The 19895-nt window shown below is 33.9% G+C and overlaps 1 protein-coding gene across 3 annotated transcripts in view; it reads left to right on the forward strand.

The window, feature by feature from the left end:
• MDGA2 (MAM domain containing glycosylphosphatidylinositol anchor 2) overlaps positions 1-19895 on the forward strand; it is an 838509-nt gene that overhangs the window by 745864 nt on the left and 72750 nt on the right. For all 3 annotated transcript variants that reach the window (XM_053595463.1, XM_053595464.1, XM_053595465.1), the window contains one exon: positions 5731-5861. In XM_053595463.1, the coding sequence (XP_053451438.1) occupies positions 5731-5861 (131 nt within the window). The remainder of the gene's footprint in view (positions 1-5730; positions 5862-19895) is intronic.

Consider the following 19895-nt stretch of genomic DNA (forward strand, 5'->3'; position numbering starts at 1 on the left):
TTTAAACTATAACCCTATAATAACGTACTGAGTCAGCATTGCTGAATCTAACTTCTCTTGAATAGCTTTATTCTATGTATTTCACAAGTTCTTTGTTGTCCAAGATAACCTGAGATAACTTTTAATATCTTTTGGCACTGAAATCTCTTTTATAAACTTAACAACTGGAAACTTGCTTGGAAAAAAAGTTTCAAAGTCTTTTGTCTGTCTATTTAAAATTGCTTTCATTATCACCTTTAAAATATGCCAGTGAATAAGTAATTAATATTTATTGATTGGGATAATTATATAATTATGACTTTGTTCATAATAAGACATTTAAATTATAATGCATTTGAAAGATTTGTTCAGTTATACTTCTAGTGTCATTTTAAAAATAAAACAAGTAATATGTGCCTTTTAACATGTAATCTAGCCAAATTTGGATTCTGCTCATGTAGTCTATTTGAAATCCTAATTAGAATTCTGGGATAATTCAGACCTGGCTTCTTTTGATCCAGGCAAAATGTTTTTCACTTATTATGTATTTGGAATACATACGATGAAAAAAATCAAGTTTGAACTTACATATGTTAAAAAAAAGTTAAGTAAGAAATGTCAACATGATTACAAGCAAAGTAGATTTACTAACTGTGAATCTATTTAATACTGATACAATACCCTATTATTATTGATATAATAATGGTGATAAATCATATATAAATATATATTTTATTTAAGCATATAATTATTACTTTAAGTAAATTCTAAAAGACATATAGTATGAACTATTTTGTTAACAAATTACAACTAGTGGTTTTTAAAATATATTATTTTATTAATGTTTAACAGAAAATATTCACTTATTTATAGTAACAGGATCAATTTCCTGTCAATTGAATCAAAGCCAAAGATCTTGCTAACCTAGGAAAATAAGATGGAACAAAGAAGCCCTCACCATGATTTGGTAAAAAATGACCCAGGGTTACTTCCCATTAAGAATGAATCAGGAGGCCGGGCATAGTGGCTCATACCTGTAATCCTAGCACTGTGGGAGGCTGAGGCTGGTGGATTGTTTGACCTCAGGAGTTAAAGACAAGCCTGAGTAAGAGTGAGACCCCATCTCTACTAAAAATAGAAAATAGAAAAACTATCCAGGTGTTGTGGTGGATACCTGTAGTCCCGGCTACTCAGGAGGCTGAGGCAGGAGGATCAAGTAGGCCCAAGAGTTTGAGGTTGCTGTGAGTTGTGATGAGGCCACAGCACTGAACCCAAGGTGACAGAGTGAGACTCTGTCTCAAAAAAAAGAATGAAGAAGAAGAAAATAGAGAAAGAGAAGGAAACAAATAACATTCCCATAAACATTTTACTAAAAGGAAGATAACGTGGTGCCCAGTAGAAGAACATACTATGGAAAAAGACTGACTTCAGGTGAAATGTAATTGGTACACTCTGAGTTTATATGTCAAATAAAAGACCCAAGAATCTGAATTTTATGAAACAAGATAGAACAGAACACAAAACGAAAGAACTGGATGAAAGAGATGAGCAAAGGAGGTATTATTATAAATTATGCCATAGTGGCACAATGATGACATTAGAAACAAAAGAACAGAATCTATCAAATGAAAAACAGAGTCAGTACCATGGAGGACAAGTTTGAGATTATTTCTTATACACTGAAAGATAAAAAGATAGAAGATAAGAGATTTTAAAGTAAAATGCAAAAATGTAACACTGAAAGATAAAACCACAAAAGAAGAAAACTTTTCAGATAAATATGCATTATTCCTAAATATTAATACAATACTAGAAAATTGAGTCAAACTTAAAAGAACAGTAGTCTATTATCAAGTAAGATTTATCTATGTAATGTAATTCTAGTTCAGTATCATGGGATGTGTTAGCTCTATCACATAATTAGGAAAATTGAGAAATATTTGAATGTCTTTATAGATAACAAATATAGTGCTGATTATATAGCTACTTTAATTCTCACAAAATGATACTAATTATCATCGTTTACCTGCTAGGGAAACTGAGGCAAAGAAAGATTTAGAGATCAAGCCAAAATCATACAGGTGCGATATGAAAAATCTGAGGTATTTTTGCTTTAAAAGTGATGCTTATATTTATGCACTTATATGTTTAATATCCTTATGTGTGGTTTTCTGTATAAAAAGTAAATTAAATTGCTCTAAAAATTTGAAAGCTAAACTATTTTATATCATATACAGTGTACAAGTAGGTAAATTTTTTTTAAAAAAACTTGAGGCAACATACACGAAAATATTAAGGAGGCTACCTCTGACTGATTTCATGACAATTTTTATATAATTTTCCTGCTCTTCAATATTTAAGTGCAATGTTCATAAATAATATATTATGTAGAAGATAAATATTGACATTTTAAACTATATATAAACATATTACTAATAATTTATATGATTATAAAATTATCAAAATGAGTCATGAAGACATGCATTAGTAAATTAGACATGCAATTAAGTCCTCCTGCCCTAAACAACTTAAAAACATATTAGATGACTGTTTTTAGAAAATAGTGAGGTTTTGGCGATGTTAAATGGAAGACACCTCATCAACCTCTGGCAAAATAAAGAAAACCAGTGAGGCTCTTCCTTAGGAGTTAGAATCATAGCCAGTAGAAAGTTCTTCTCTAGACTGTTCCTTAAAAAGCTTAAATGTAAACGCCAACAAGATCCATGGGCAAGACAGATTTGGAGATTATTTTTCTGAAGAGAATCTAGAGCAACGATTTGGGCTCTTCATAGATTTGAATTAGTAGTGTAAAACCAAGCATATACAAGTTAAGTATCATTGAACAGTCTGCCAAGTCAAGAGCTGAGCCTCTGAGAAAGAATACATATTTAGAGAATAATGTAATATTCACAAAGCCCATTATTCACTGAAAGTCACCAGATTTACGGGGAAATAGGGAATGTGACCCATAGCCTTAAAAAATTAAACATCTGTCCATAGAAACCAAAACTAAGACCGGTATACTTAGCGGACAGAAGTGTCAAAAAGGTATTATAAGTGTCTTCAATAAAGAGAGATTATACTAAAAGAATAAAAGGAAATGTAGTCTTAATGAATGAGCAGATAGTAAAGTTCAGCAGAGAATGAGAAACTATACAAAAGGACAGGATAAGGAAAAATTGTACTACAAAGTATTATAAATGAAATTTAAAAATTCACTGGATGGCATTAACAAACAAAACACTCGACATGGTAGAAAAAAATAGTCAGTGAACTTGAAGACAGACACAATTTTCTGATCTGAGAGAAAAGAGAAAATGCTGAAGAAAGATGGAGACACACGATGAGCTGTAGAAGAATATCGAATTCCATTAACAAGTGTATATATGTAGGTATGTGGGGTGTACGTATGTGTATGTGCGTGTGTGTGTGTATATGTATATAAAAAATCTAGAATATGTGAATGAGACAATGAAACAGAAAAATATTTTAAGAAATAATGGAAAAACATGAAAGAAACTCAGCAAAACCTTGAGCAAGATGAATATAAAAAGAACTGTGTTTAGGCAAAAAACTATGAAGGCAACGGAAAATTCACAAAAAGCAGCTGAGGGAGAAAGGAAAGCATATGATGTAAAAGTGCTCAAAGATGAACTATGGCTAACTTCACTTTAAAAATAATGGAGTACGGATGATCATGGACCAGCATCTTTAAAAAGCAGGAAAAAAACACCTGTCAGCATTCTACTCCTTTCAAAGAAAAACCACAAGGGTGAATTGAGGATATTTTTATTAAAACCAATCTGAGGAACTTTGACACTGTCAGCTCACCACCGTGAAAAGGTCAGGCCACAGGGAAAGTAAGGGTACCAGATTGTAAGTCAGATCTACCACTACAAATGGAAACCACTAAAAATGTTTACTTAGTGGAAATTGAAAAGCCAGGTTTTCTTTATTCTTGGAATTTATATAAAATATATCTGGCACTTCAAAGATAATAGCAGTCTAAAATAAGGTTTATAATGTAAACAAAGTAACAGATTTACAATTGAGTAAAGAAACGGAGCAGATGAGTTATCCTGTGGTAAGACCGTCACACTTGGAGGTGAGACAGAAAGTGAAGGATCAGGTGAACTGAACAGGGAAGGGTGATGGGGAACTCTAAAAGGGGGGTGAGAATTATGAATTGTGAGTAAGAAGAGGTAAAATAATGACAAATTAGACTCTGAAAAATTATAAATGCCTCTAGAACAACCACAAATGCATAATAAAAAGAAATGTGATTAAGGAGTCCATAGAGGAAAGAAACTGAAATCTAAAAAATTTTTGATCAGCTGAAAAGAAGGAATGGGAAGAAATATGAAGGAAGGAACACAGAAGGGACAAGTGAGAAACAAGAAGAGGTTCTATTCAAGTCTAAACATATCAATGACTACGTTAAGTGTAAATGAAATTAACACTGAATTTAAAAGCAATACAAGCAATAACACAGATAAATATTACATTTTGCTAAGAGAGAGTAACCAGACACACAAAAAAGTACATACTGGAAAATGTCATTAGTGTGAGATTCCAGAAAAGGCAGAAATCTTTGACTAGTGATAGAAGTCAGTAGATACTCAGCCATAGGAGGGGTGGCTGGAAAGGATAAGGGAGGGAACTGGACACAAGGACAGGGATGGAACTGTTTGGGAAAATGTAAATGTTCCATTGCTGGATTGAGTGGCACCTAGTTTGCAGAATACATTAGTCTAAAATTATTTCCCAGTATGCTTAAACATGAATGAATTTTTTTGATTTCAGGGGTACAAATGATTCAGTATCTACTCAGAGGAATAAAAAACTGACGTTCAATGCATGTAAATTATACCTCAATAAAGTCAGTTTTTTAAAAAAATTATCCATCGATTGCCTAATGAGTTAAGATGTAAGTTAATATAATTATTTATAATCATTATTGTCATTACAGCATACAGCAAATGAAACTGCTGAAAGAGAGAAATAAATGATGAGAACCTATCTTTATTTTATTTGCAAATAATTCTTCTAGAAAGAAAAATAAGATGGGCATAAATTAACCTGAAAAAATAAGCTAAATGGTAATATAAGAGAACACGATGGGGTCTAACTGTGAGCTAGTGGGTCACATTATATTCATTTTCTGCTACTTCTGTAACAAATAGCAAAAGACCACCAACTTTGTGGTTTGCAACAATACACATTCATTCTCTTAGAGTTCTGCAGAACAAAAATCAGAAATAAGTATTATGGAGCTAACATCACAGTATCAGGAGAGCTAGTTCCTCCCAAAGTGTCCAGGAGAGAAACTGGAGCTGCTTAACCTCCTTGCGGCCTGTTCCTCCAACTTCAAAACCAGCAGTGTAACAATATTTTTTTCTCTCACATGGTCTTCTCTCCTGCATCAAATCTCCCACTGCCTCTGGTTTTTACAGATCTGTCATTGCACTTAGGGTCTACCCAGATAATCTGAAATAATCCCCTGATTTCAAACCTGAATCCATTCCCTTTTTGAATACCGGGAAACATTCCCAGGTTCTGGGGATTAGGCATGGTTATCTTTGGATCAAATATCAAACGTCCTAACAGCAAGATAGGAAATGAGAGAAGAGAGGATAAGGCACTAGTGTTTGGCAAAATTTTAATTTAAAAAGTTTACAAGTGTTTGGTCTAGGAAAGGCAAATTTGAAGCAAAAACAAACATGCAAGATAACATTCTGTTGTTATTTTTAGGTGTCTTAAATGTTTATCTACGCTTGAAAGGGCAGACGACAATAGAAAATCCACTGTGGTCTTCAAGTGGGAATAAAGGACAGCGATGGAATGAGGCTCATGTTAATATCTATCCAATTACTTCATTTCAGGTAAGAGAAAAGCTGTCGTTGTTGCTAACAGATTCTACACACGGGCAGACATAAAGGTGGAGATGAGCAAATGCCTATTCAGAAACATTAGCATCACAAAAATCACGATAAGATTTTTTAGATCTAAAAGTTATTTTATAAAAGAAATAGCCTTTTGGTTTATTAACTAACACCTATCAAGTACTGTGTTTCGATAATTTGCCCTCAAAATTCAAATGATTTGCCTGGAGAAAACATAATCTGGACAAATTGGGATTCTCTAAAATCACACGCTTGCATTTTATTTATCTGAAGAAAAACAATATAGGCTTTTATAATAATGGAACTACGTAATCAATTCTCAATTAAATTGCTTGAATTTTCCTTCATGGAATTTTATATACTCCTCACGAAATGTGTCTCTTTGATTTAATGCCATATCAGTTTCTTATCACTTTAATTATCAAAGTCAGATAACTTTGAACAAGTTGTTGTTCTTTGTTTTTATGTAGAAAAAGCTTAGAAAGTTAGCGGTAAAGATATCATAAAAATGTAATGAGTATAACAGGAGCCATCATAGCTAGAGACAAGGATGATAAACTATTTCAATGGAGTTAATAATACACTTTCAGTGATGTTAATAACAATATAAACATACAGATATGGAAATGTATATATTAACATAGTAAATTGCACATGAACTTTAATGTCCACCAGTATAAACTTAATTCCAATATATCAAAATTCCAATAAATATGACACATAATATGTTCTGTAGTTCTATGCTGTGTTATGAAAAGATTCAAATCATTTTATCGCATTGTATTCATAGCATTGGATATTTCTTCTGCTAGTGATTATTTGGGTGCATTTCATAGCATATGGTGTCATGGTATAGAAAATTACAGACTATTCCATATGCCAATTTTTATTGGTGGAATGCCTTTTTCTTGTAATCTAATCCATAAAATTCTAATTTTTTAGAGGTTTTATTTCTAAGTTCAACCAGGATGATCAAAATGGATTCAGTCATTCATAATGGTGAAGAATAAGGGAATGAGAATAGCCAGTTATATACAAATATACCAATGATTGACCCCTGACCAGGCATGAAGTGGCTCACGCCTCTAATCTCAGCACTTTAGAAGGCCGAGGTAGGAGGTTGGTTGGTCAGGAGTTCAAGACCAGTAAGGACAACATAGTAAAACCTCATTGCTACAATTTTTTTTTTTGTTTTTAATTTAGCTGGATCTAGTGGCATATACCTAGTCCCAGCTGAGGTGAAAAGATTACTTGAGCCCAGTTTGAGGCTCTGTGAGCTAGGATGATGCCACTGCCCTCCGGCCTACGTGACAGAATTAGACCCTGTCTCTTAAAAAAAAAAAAAGATCCCCATATGATACTCATGACTTTAGGAAAATAACAGAAATCGTTTTGTTTGTATGAAGAACAATACAACTGTCAAAATTGAATCTATGGAAGCATAGACTTAACTAAAACTGAGAGGACAGAATTCCAAAGCATTACTGAAAAAAGTAAACATTAAAATGCATTAGAAATCCTTCTTCCAGGTGGTGCCTGTGGCTCAAGGGGTAGAGTGCCGGTCCCATATGCCGGAGGTGGCGGGTTCAAACCCAGCCCCAGCCAAAAACCAAAAAAAAAAAAAAAGAAATCCTTCTTCCTGAAAGTTGTTAGTCTAGACATATTTTTGCTTGCTACATGATTACCTCTCCAACACAAAATTAGTAAATTAAATAAATATGTAATAAGGATTAAAGAAAATACTTATATTACGGTTGCCTTTAAGATGTTTTATTGCATTTACGTCCATTTAATAAATATTTATTGAGTGCCTTCAGAACAATCATTACCATAAACAATGGTTTGAAAATACTTACGAAGTTCCTGCTGTATGTCAGGTACATGGCTAAGCATGAAGATTTGAAAATGTACTGTTCACCTCAGGCTGGGTTATCTGACATAAATCACATATTGCAATAATTTCAGTGATAGAGGTAGACACAGGGTTCTGTAAACACATCAAACCCCAAGAAGGATGGGGGACAGTCCAGGAAAGTGGATTGTACGATGTAAAACTTTCAGGAGAGGAAAGGCAAAGCAGAGAAAAGGCTATTGTTAATAGTCCAGCAAAGTTCAGAATGAACAAAAATATCAAGGTCATATACCACAGGATCTCCCAGAAATACAGGAAGATGTTTATCTGGAATTCAGTATACAAAATAGATCAAAGACGGGCTGCTTAAGGAATCTGAGGAGCTTAAGTAATGGGGAGTCAAAAAAGATTTTCCTCAGGAGATACCGTGGTACATCACTCAGGTTGTTTGTTATGTGGAATACTGGTTCAAGTAGGGAATATGTGGTTTGCAAATGAGTTAAGTTGCCTTCGTAAAATCCACATAAAAGGTATTCAAGGGACAAACTAGGAAGTGGTAAAAAGAAAAGAGGATGATTTCAAGATAGACTTACATGCAAAAAGTAGCAGAACATTTTTATGTTTGAAATTTGGGAAGTAGCCAGGAATGACGAATAATTTTTCATCTAGGGCAGCGGTTCTCAACTTGTGAGTCACGACCCTTTCACAGGAATTGCCTAATATCAGATATTTACATTATGATTCATAACAGTAGCAAAAATTACAGTTATGAAGTAACAACGAAAATAATTTGATGGTTGGGGGTCACCACCATATGAGGACCTGTGTTAAAGGATCGCGGCATCAGGGAGGTTGAGAACCACTGCGCTGGGGAGTCCTGAGTGATATTTGTGCCACATCTTACCTTTTTCTAGAGAGGACAAAGGCACAAGTTTCAGAGATGAATAAGATTTCTTTTATCTGGGGCAGTTATGTACAAGAGATTGTTATGTATGTTCAACTGAAATTTGGGGGGCAGACATATCTGTGAGCCATCAGATTGCACGTGCTACCTAAAACTGTAAGAGTTGTTGATATTAACAAGAAAAAGTATATATATGGAAACACAGATTAAAGAATAAGTTGGTGCAAAGAACCAATCATTAAGATGAAGTGTGGAAGAGGAGCCCAATCCTAAGCAGTATTCTTCAAAGTTAAAAGGAAAGAAATCTAGATGTCCATGGAATTAAATGAAGACAGTGAAACTTGAATTGAAATTCAGGCTGAGGGCGGTGCCTGGTGCTCAGTGGGTAGGGTGCCGGCCCCATATACTGAGGGTGGCAGTTTCAAACCTGGCCCCGGCCAAACTGCAACAAAAAAATAGCCAGGCGTATGGCCTGCACCTGTACTACTCAGGAGGCTGAGGCAAGAGAATCGCCTAAGCCCAGGAGTTGGAGGTTGCTGTGAGCTGTGATGCCACAGCACTCTACCAAGAGTGACAAAGTGAGACTCTGTCTCAAAAAAGAAAGAAAGAAAGAAAGAAAATCAGGTTGAGATCGACAAAGTAATTAGAAAGAAATTGTAGGATGGTTTCAGCTGAGTTACAGAGGCTGAAGCCACATTTGTAAGTGGATATGGAGAGTGTCCAATCTAGAAAAATTTGGATAAGGTGGTAAATAATTTTGTAAAAAAAAAAAATCACCATAGGGCGGCTTCTGTGGCTCAAAGGAGTAGAGCGCTGGCCCCATATGCCAGAGGTGGTGGGTTCAAACCCAGCCCCAGCCAAAACTGCAAAAAAAAAAAAAAAAAAAAAATCACCATATTAACTCAAATTGGCTTCACTGTTCAAAATTAGTAGAATGATTGACAGGCATATATTAAATTATTATATGTATTTATTCAAGTAGTTCTTTTCCAATATCATTTTTACATACGGATTTTATTTTATATTACAGTGTTTTTGTGAGGGAATGAACTTCTTAATTAAAGGTGTTACAACGGGCAGTATCCTGAAGGAAATGTCTCCCTAAATATAAATAACGAGAGGGGTTTCAGAGGGAAAAAAAAAAAACAATAGAAGCTCAGCGCTGCCTCTAAATTTTATGTTACAATCTTATAGAAAGAAGTTGCTTTTCTTTATGACTTGGCCCATCTTGGTCAGTTTTGTCGACTTTTCAGAATGGACTGATTAAAAGAAGAAACCACAAGAAGTGAACTAGTCTTCTGTTACTAGGAAGCATGATGACTGTAAGTCAGAACAGGGAGTATTTACAGTTCACTGTGAGTGACAACAGGCTTTCTGCAGCATTAGGGATTTACATAGTAAATTCACAAAAACACACAAAGAAGGTTCAAAGGAGAGTTTCAAGAATGTTCAGTCTTAAATAAGAGTTCATTTATAATGGTGCAAACCTTGGAGAACTTTCTCTCTGCTGTGCTCAATTCATCTGCTTATTCCGACTGAGAAATCAGACTGGGTTTCTGTAGTGGTGTTCAATATAGTTATCAGTTCTGATGCTTTTTGTAGATTTTTATAGATCTATATTTTTATCTGATATCAATTTTATTTTGCCTGAGGGATTCTTTTAACATTTCTTGTTGTATGAATCTGTGAATGTGATTACTTTCCCTTCTTGTACTTCTGAAAAATTCTATTTCGACTTTATTCTTTGAAACGTTATTCCTCTGAGTACAGCGTTTTAGTTTGTCCTTCTGGAATTTTAATGATACTGTTCCACTGTCTTCTTGTTTGCAAAGTTTCCTAAAATAAATCTGTAGGTATGCTTGTATTTATTCTTCCGTATGTAATGTTACATTTTTCTCTGGTTCGCTTTTAAGATTTTCCTTATCACTGATTTTGAGAAATTTTCTATGATGTGTTTGGGTGTATTTTTCTTTGTCTCCCATATTTTTGAGGTTCATTGAACTTCTTGGATCTGTGGATTTATATTGTTCATGAAATCAAGGATTTTCTGGCTGCTTCTTCAAATATTTCTGCTCTCCTACCTTTCCTCTGATGGTTTCAGTCACATATAGAGTCCTTTGAAAGTGTCACACAGATTGTGCAAGCTTTTCTGTCTTTCTTACATTTTTTATTTGTGCTTAATTTTGGATAATTTCTATTCTGTCTTCACCTTCACTAATCAATCTGCTTTCAACTCTATTCAGTGTGCTTTTTGTATCAGCCATAGGACTGATCTTGCATCTCTGTAAGTTCAATTTGAGTATTTTTAGAAAATACGTTCATGTCTCTAGTTAATGTTTTTCAAGATAGAAAATCCAGTTAAAATCCAGTGCTAACATCTATGTCAGTTCTTGGTTGGTTTTTCTTGATCAAATGTTCTTTAAATTATGGGTCATTATTTTGCTGCTTCTTTGCAAATCTGGTACTTTAGTTAGGGGCCAGATATTGTGAATTTCATGTTGATAGATGTTGGATAATTTGTATTCCTATAAATATTCTTAGACTTTTTGAGGGACGCAGTAAAATTACTTACAAACATTCTGATCATTTTAGGTCTTGCTTTTTTTTTTTTTTTTTTTTAGGTCTTGCTTTTTAATATGTGTTAGGTGACACTAGAGTAGAATTTGGTATAGGGCTAATTATTTCTTACTATTGAGGCAACAGTATTCTGAATACTCTACTTAACAGTGCATGAATTATGAGGTTTTTTGATGTGGTTGGTGGAAATAATCACTATTGTCAGTCCTGGATAAACAGGCACTTTTAACTCAGCTTCATTTTTCTGCTTCTTTCCCAGGTCTTGAGACATTTTCTTTTATCACGTCCTGATCAGTACTCTGCTGAATACTCTTGGCATCTCTCTCTCTCTCTTTCTCTTTCTCTCTTGATTTTCTGGTATTCTGTTCTAAACACTCTAGCTGTCTTACTTTTCTTTGACTTTCAGTTGCATCTCCTCAGGTTTTCTACCAGGTTTTACCTTGGTGCCCTCTACTTATAGGAGGAACCATTAGTCTTTGTGTCTTGAACACTGTTGGTTCATGTATTTTGTTAAGTTATTTGGTTGTTTCAGATGAAAAGCTAAATCTGGTCATGTTATTCTATTCTTAGTTGAAGCAAATCAAAAATAAAGATTTTTAATTAATGAATTTTAAGTTATTTAATTTACCAATGAAAAATAAGGATAAATAAAATAACATTTTTCTTTTTCTTTTTTTTTTTTTGGTTTTTGGCCGGGGTTGGGTTTGAACCCACCACCTCCGGCATATGGGACTGGTGCCCTACCCCTTGAGCCACCGGCGCCACCCAATAACATTTTTATTTTCTCATATATGTTCATGTCCTAGTCTCATTGGCTATGGACTGTCTTTTATTTCATTAATCTTAATTTTTCATGCAAATATAAAACACAACTGAATAATGTTATGTTTTTAAAAATATTATGTAATTCTAGACTTTCTTGAATGGTTTAATACAGTTTTTTTTCAACTAAAAAAAATCATTTATAACCTGTCAAGCTTTTGAAAAATACCTGCTTAGATAAAATTATTTATAATAGAGGAAGATAGAAAAAACTAAGTAAGAACAAGAAGACCATAAAACCACCAGAAATCAAATAACAACATGGCAGAAGCAAGTCCTTACCTGTCAATAATAACATGGAACTTGAAGGGACTAAACAACCCAGTTAAAATACAGAATTTTAAAGATAAAAAAGGTAACTGAAAAGATAAAAAAGACCAAACTGTATGTTGTCTGCAAGAAATATACTTAACACATAAAGATGCACATAGACTAATAACAAAGGAATGGAAAAATATATTTCATGCAAATTGAAATCAACAAGAGAAAGAATAGCTATACTTCTATCAGATAAAAATAGATTTCAAGACAAAAACTATAAAACAGAGATAAAGAAGTTCATTATATAAGAGGATCAATTCACCAAGAGTGTATAATAATTCTAAATATCTGTGCACCCAACAGTGCATCACCCAGATAGTAAAGTAAGTATTTTCAGAGCTAAGAGAGATAGACCCCAAACAGTAATCATTGGAGACCTTAACACTCCACTTTCAGTATTGGACAGATCATCCAGAAAGAACTCAATAATGAAATATTGGACTGAATCTGCCTATAGACCAAATGGACGTAAGAGATGTTTATAGAATGTTTAATCCAACACACATTCTTCTCCTCAGCTCAAGGATCATTCTTAAGGCTAGACCAAAAAATAATTCTTAAAAGTTCAAAAAAAAAGATATCAATAACAGCAGAAATATTGTAACCTATACAAACACACAGAAATTAAACAATCTTCTCCTAAATGGTTAGTGATATAATGAAGAAATTAAGAAGGAAATTTAAAAATGTATCTAAACAAATGAAAATGAGAACACACCATTTCAAAATCTTTGGGATACAGTGAAAGCAGCAAGAACAGGAAAGTTTATAGCAATAAGTTTTTACATCAAAAAAGGAGAAAAGCTTCAATCTAATGATGCATATCAAAGAGCCAGAAAACAAGTAGAAACCAAACCAAAATTAGTAGAAGAAAAGAAATAATCAAGATCAGAGTAGAAAAAAATGAAATTGAAATTATAAAAGCAATACAGAAGATAAATAAAAGTTGTTTTTTCAAAAGATAAACAAAATTAACATATTTTAACCATACAAACTAAGAAAAAAAGAGAGATGGCCCACATAAACAACATCAGAGACATTACAAATGATACTACAGTTATTGCACATTACAGACTACTATGAGCAACTGTATTCCAATAAACTGGAAAACCTAAAAGAAACAGATGAATTTCCAGACACAAGAAATCGAACAAGATTGAGCCAGAAAAAAATTCAAAACCAGAATAAACTAATAACAAGTAAGGAGATAAGCAGTATAAAATTTCTCCCATTAAAAAAAAAAAAAAACAGGAAGTGATGGCTTCACTGCTGAATTCTAAGCATTCAAAGAGGAAGTAATACTAATCTCATTTAAACTATTCCAAAAAATTGAGGAAGAAGGGATACTCCAAAATCAGGCCTATTATCACCAGGATATCAACAGCAGATTAAGACACAACCAAAGAAGAAAATATTTCTGATGAACACAGGTGCAAAAACTCTCAACAAAATACAAGAAAACTAAATTCAACAATATGTTGAAAAGATTATTCATTATAATCAAGTGGGGTTCATCCCAGGGATGCAAGTACAGCTCAATGTACACACATCAATTAATATGATATATTATGTCAACAGAACGAAGGACAAAAGCCATATGATCATTTCAGTTAATGTTGAAAGAATATTCAATAAAATTCAACATACTTTCATGATAAAAACCTCTCAAAAACCCGGATATAGAAGGAACTTACCTCAATATGATAAAAGGCGTATGTGACAAACCCACCGTGAGTATCACACTGGATGGGGAAAAAGGGAAAGCCTTCCTTCTAAGATCTGGAACAGGATAAGGACGCCACTGGCACCACTCTTACTCCACAGAGTCCTGGCAGCGGCTCTCAACCTGTGGGTCACAACCTCCAAAAACACATCCTGCATATCAGATATTTACATTATGATTCATAACAGTAGCAAAATTACAGTTATGAAGTAGAAACGAAAATAATTTTATGGTTGGGGGTCACCACAACATGAGGAACTGTATTAAAGGGTCACGGCATTAGGAAGGTTGAGAACCACTGAGCTAGAGCAATCAGAAAAAAAGAAAGAAACAAGGGGTATCCGAATTAGAAAGGAAGAAGTCTAATTATCCTTGTTTGCAAGGATGCTTGTGATCTCATATAGAAGGAAAACTAATGACTCCACACAAAAAAATTACAACTGATACCCAAAGTAAGTCAAGTGTCAAGATACAAAATCAGTGGCACTTTTATATGCCAACAGTAAACAATCCAGACAAGAAACCAAGAAAGTAACCTCATTCACTAAATGGGGTTTAGCTAAAAATAAAATAACATACCTAAGAATACACTTAACCAAAGAAGCAAAACATTATAGAGACAATGAAAACTACAAAACCTTGATGAAAGAAATTGAAGAGGATATTGAAAAATGGAAAGATATCCCATGCTTGTGGATTGGAAGAATCAATATTCTTAACTGTCCATACCACCCAAAGCGAACTACAGATTCAATGCAGTCCCCCTTAGGACAATTTTCGCAGAAATAGAAAAAATAATCTTAAAATTTATATGGATCTAAAAGAGACCCAGAATAACCAAAGCCATCCTAAGCAGAAAGAACAAAACTAGAAGAATCATTGTACTACAGAGCTTTAACAGCATGACACTGACATAAAAACAGATACATAAATCAATGGAAAAGAAGAGAGAACCCAGAAATAAATTTACACATCTATAGTGAACTTCAATAGAGTTGCCAAGAACATACAGTGGGGAAAGGACAATCTCTTCACTAAACAGTGCTGGGAAACTAGATAGCCATATGCAGAAGAATGAAGCTAGATCCTTATCTTTCACTGTACACAAAAATAAAATCAAAATGGATTAAAGATTTAAATCTGAGACCTAAAACTATGAAACTACTAAAAGAAAATTTTGGAGAAACACTTGGAGACATTGGTCTCAGCCAGGCCTTCTTGAGTAATATCCCCAAAGCTCAGGTAGGCAAAGCAAAATTGAACAATGGGGGCGGCGCCTATGGCTCAAGGAGTAGGGCGCTGGCCCCATATCCCAACGGTGGCGGGTTCAAACAAAGCCCCAGCCAAAAACTGCAAAAAAAAAGGAACATATGGGATCTGATCAAGCTAAAATGCTTCTTCAAAGGCAACCATCAACAAAGGGAAGAGACAGAACCCACAGAATGGTAGAGAATATTCTCAAACTACACATCTGACAGGGATTAATAAACAGAATATATCAGGAGCTCCAAACACTCAATAGGAAAAAAAAGAAACAAATAATCCAATTACAAAATGGATAAAAGATCTGAATACACATTTTGCAAAAGAAGGTACACAAATGGCCAACAGATATATGAAAAAATGCTCAACATTATTAGTCATCAAAGAAATGCAAATCGAAACTAAAATGATAGTCTGGCCTTGTGGCAGGTGCCCGTAGTCCCAGCTACTCGGAAGGCTGAGGCAAGAGAATCACCTAAGCCCAGGAGTTGGAGGTTGCTATGAGCTATGACACCACAGCACTCTACCGAGGGTGATAAAGTTAGACTCTGTCTCTAAAATAAAATTAAATAAAAATAAAATAAAATGAGATATCATCACAGCCCACCTTTTGATTAAAAACAAGTTTTTATAAAAACAAACAAACAAAAAAACAGGCAATAATGAATGCTAGTAGGGATGTGAAGAAATGGGTATATATCCAAAGGAGGGCAGTTTTGTGTATCAAAAAGATTATGAATCAACCTAAGTGTTCATCGGCAGATGAACAGATAAAGAAATTGTGGTACATGTAGATAATGCAATATCTTATAGACACAAAAAGCATGAAATCTTGACATTTGCAGCAACATAAGATGACGCTAGGAAAATTATGCTAAGTTGTTCTCACTCATGTGTGGGAGCTAAGTATTACAAACAATTTATCTCATGGAGACAGAGTAGGGTGATGGCTACCAGAGGCCAGCAGAGTAACGGGGAGAGGATTATCAAGTAGGGATGAGTAAAGGGTGAAAAAATGTAGTTAGAATGAACAATATTTTATAGCACAACAAAGTGTCTATAATGAATGATAAGTTAGGGTATACTTTAAAAACATAAAGATGGATTAACAGTGTTTGTAACACAGAGAAATCTTAAATGCCTGAGGTGATAGATAACTCAGTGCCCCTGATTTTATTAATTCACATTGAATGCTTATATCAAAACATCTCTTGTACCCTATAAAGATAAAAACTATTATGTACCTATAATAATTAAAAAGTAAAAACTTCTAAAAACCTAAGAACCCAAAAATATTTTCTTTAGTATGGAATTTCTAACAGGAAGGCACAATATCAATAATAACACAAGCATATTACCATATAAATTAAGTTGTGAAACATTTTAATATTATCCAAATGTAGCTTTCTGGCATTTGAAGATGGACAGTAGTATTTAATTCAAGTGAAAGGCATATCTCTTACCTCTTGGAATTTTAAATGTGGTATAAGTGACTTTGAGCCTCTATTTTATTATCACTTAAGATTTTTTATTTGTTTGGAGCTTCCTGCCTTTACATGAGTGTGAGCCATAATCTCTTTAAAAACAACCACTTGGAAAGTCATTATTTAGAGTGTGTGTTATCAGTGGGCTTAGCTGAAAATAAAATTATTGTGCATTAGTTTTCAGGGGAAACAGAAGTTTTATTCTACTGAAATTTTTGGAGGGGCTCTTTTACCAGAATTAACTTAGCATGATCAATGCTTATGAGGAAAATATATTTTCCTGTGAAAATGTGAGTGGTTGTAAATTGGTTTCATAATAGTACTGAGTACATTGGATATTTTTTCTTCCATTCTCAAGGTACTTTACTACGTAGGGTATGTTCCAGCTCCATCCATGTAAATGTAAAAGAGATAAAGTCTCCATCCTTTTTTAAGGCTGCATAATATTCCATGGTATACATATACCACATATTATTAATCCATTCATGGGTTGATGGGCACTTGGGCTTCTTCCATGACTTGGCTATTCTGAAACCAATTTACAATGACTCACACTTTCACATTAAGAATAGATCACAACTATGGCCCAGGACAAAGGAGAGAGGAGGGTGGGTATGAGGGGCGAGAGGAGGTCAGATCGAGGGAGGGTGAATGGTGGGATCACAACTATCGTACATAATACAAGGGTGCATGTTGTATCTATTAGTATAAAGTATAAATGTCTTAACACAATAATAAGTAAACGAGATGAGGTATATATTAACCAGTGTGATGTAAGCATTCCTAATTCTATATGAAATCAGCACATTGTGCCCCATAAATGCATTAATGCATACATGACTGTGTTTATGATTTAATTTAAAAAATAAGATTCTAAATACAATAAATACTAAAAAAAAATTAAATATATTTTCCTGTATGTGGAAGAATTAGGGCAAAATTTCCAAAAATGTAAAATTAATATAGTGTTAGTCTTGTAATGTCTTTGCAATCTACACCAAAGGAAAATATTTAACCATTCCTTTTAATGCTTTACTTCTGTTATAGGATGAGCCAAATGTTTTCCAGAGGTAAATTTTATGAGACACAAAATACCCTTCACATTTTCTTAGTTCTTAGATTCTGGAGATCCTCTACTCTTATACTCATTCAAAGATTCGAAAATAGATTTTGAGACAATTAAGATACAAACACTTAACATTAAATAAGGACTTTTACAATCTAGAAGACATGACATGCCCATGTAGCATGCCTGGAATTCTAAGCCAGATATCAGGGCAATTATCTAAACATGGTGATGGCTCCTGGATTAACCATGGAAAAAATTTTCCAGCTGCAGCTCATATGCAGTCCATTTCTTTCTGATTTTGCCAACAGTCGAAATCTTATCATGTTATTATTTCAGATTAGAAGCTTTGGCAAGTGATTGACATTCATCCAGCAAGTTGATTTGGCAGAGTCTTGTGTAAACTCACTGTTAATATTTGGGATAGTCTCCTTCTGTTGAGTAACCTCTGGGAAGGGGGAGAGGGAGGGGGGAGGGGGGAGGATGAGCAGAGGGAGGGTGATTGGTGGGATTACACCTGCGGTGCATCTTACAAGGGTACATGTGAAACTTAGTAAATGTAGAATATAAATGTCTTAACACAATAACTAAGAAAATGCCAGGAAGGCTATGTTAACCAGTGTCATGAAAATGTGTCAAACGGTCTATAAAACCAGTGTATGGTGCCCCATGATTGCATTAATGTACACAGCTATGATTTAATAAAAAATATTCTTTCATAATGCTTCAGGATAGTTCAGTTATTTGTAGAACCAGTAATAAAATAAAGGTAATGTCATAATTGCAAATAAGCATTTTCAAATATATTTGTGTCCTGAAGTTTTTGAAATGATACACACTATCCATTTTCAAGTTCAGTTCTGAGGCTTTTGCATTTGCCTTGGCCATGATGATAAGAGCTGACGAGAAGGCGCCATCAACAATAGTCAGATCAGCAGAAATGCATTCTCTTCTTGATTTCCTTGTCTACTTATGTAATCATTACTGCTGTACACAGCTTGTCTTTTCTTGCTGAGAAATCGTATTTGAACACAAGCTTTAAGAGTATCATCTCTATGTTGAATCATCTCTATGTTAAAGCAGGGGTGTCCAACCTTTTATTTTCTTTGCCAGGTACTTGAAAACTAAGAGTTATTTGGGGCCACACGTTAAATGCACAAACACTAAAAAGAGCTGATTATAAAAAAAAAAAAATGGTCCTCCCTTACCTTCCATGATATCTGACACCACAGATAAGCAAGAAAAAAAAAAGACCTCATAAAATCAGCCTGCATCCTGCAGGCCACAGGTTGGACAACCCTGCTTTAAACCATTATAATGTATTTAAGACACTAACCAATGAATTGGAACAATTTTGTAGTAGAATTCTAATGCAGAAAGTCCACATAATTTTTTAATTCCCATTTCAATTTACCCATCAAGAGTTAATTTTCTGATTATGCAGTGTTTCTTATGTATTAAGTTTGCGGAATTGCATGAACACTTTGTAAAAAGACTTAAGTTTTAAACTTGTTGTTTCAATTAAGGGAAATTATTTTAAATAATATCAACATGGTTGTGTGGGAAGTACAGATTTTGCACAGGAGACCTAAACTTCAACATTTTCTCTGTGCATATCTAGGTGCTATTAATTCTTTCTTCAAATCAATTAAACCAAATGTATTTCAGAAGCATTGTAGAGGAAATGAACGCAATTTTGTCTTTGTAATGTATTATGTAATAGTAGTCAGAATAATAATGACTACTATTTTAAAAACATAATTTAACTTTTTAAACTGGAGAGCCTTTTTTCTAAAAGGGAATGTGATTAAGAATATTTTTTCAATGCATAAATATCACATCTTCCATATCACAGTCCAGTAGATCATATGACTGGATTGCTATAGTTTCTCATCCTTATATTCAAGAAAAAAATGGGTCAGCAAAGATTTATTTTGACAAAGGCTTGAAAATTTGACGAAGAAATATACTTCGATTTTAATACATAAGCATTTTGTTTCT

Source organism: Nycticebus coucang, chromosome 6 (genome assembly GCF_027406575.1).
Source record: "Nycticebus coucang isolate mNycCou1 chromosome 6, mNycCou1.pri, whole genome shotgun sequence".
In the NCBI taxonomy this organism is placed as follows: domain Eukaryota; kingdom Metazoa; phylum Chordata; class Mammalia; order Primates; family Lorisidae; genus Nycticebus; species Nycticebus coucang.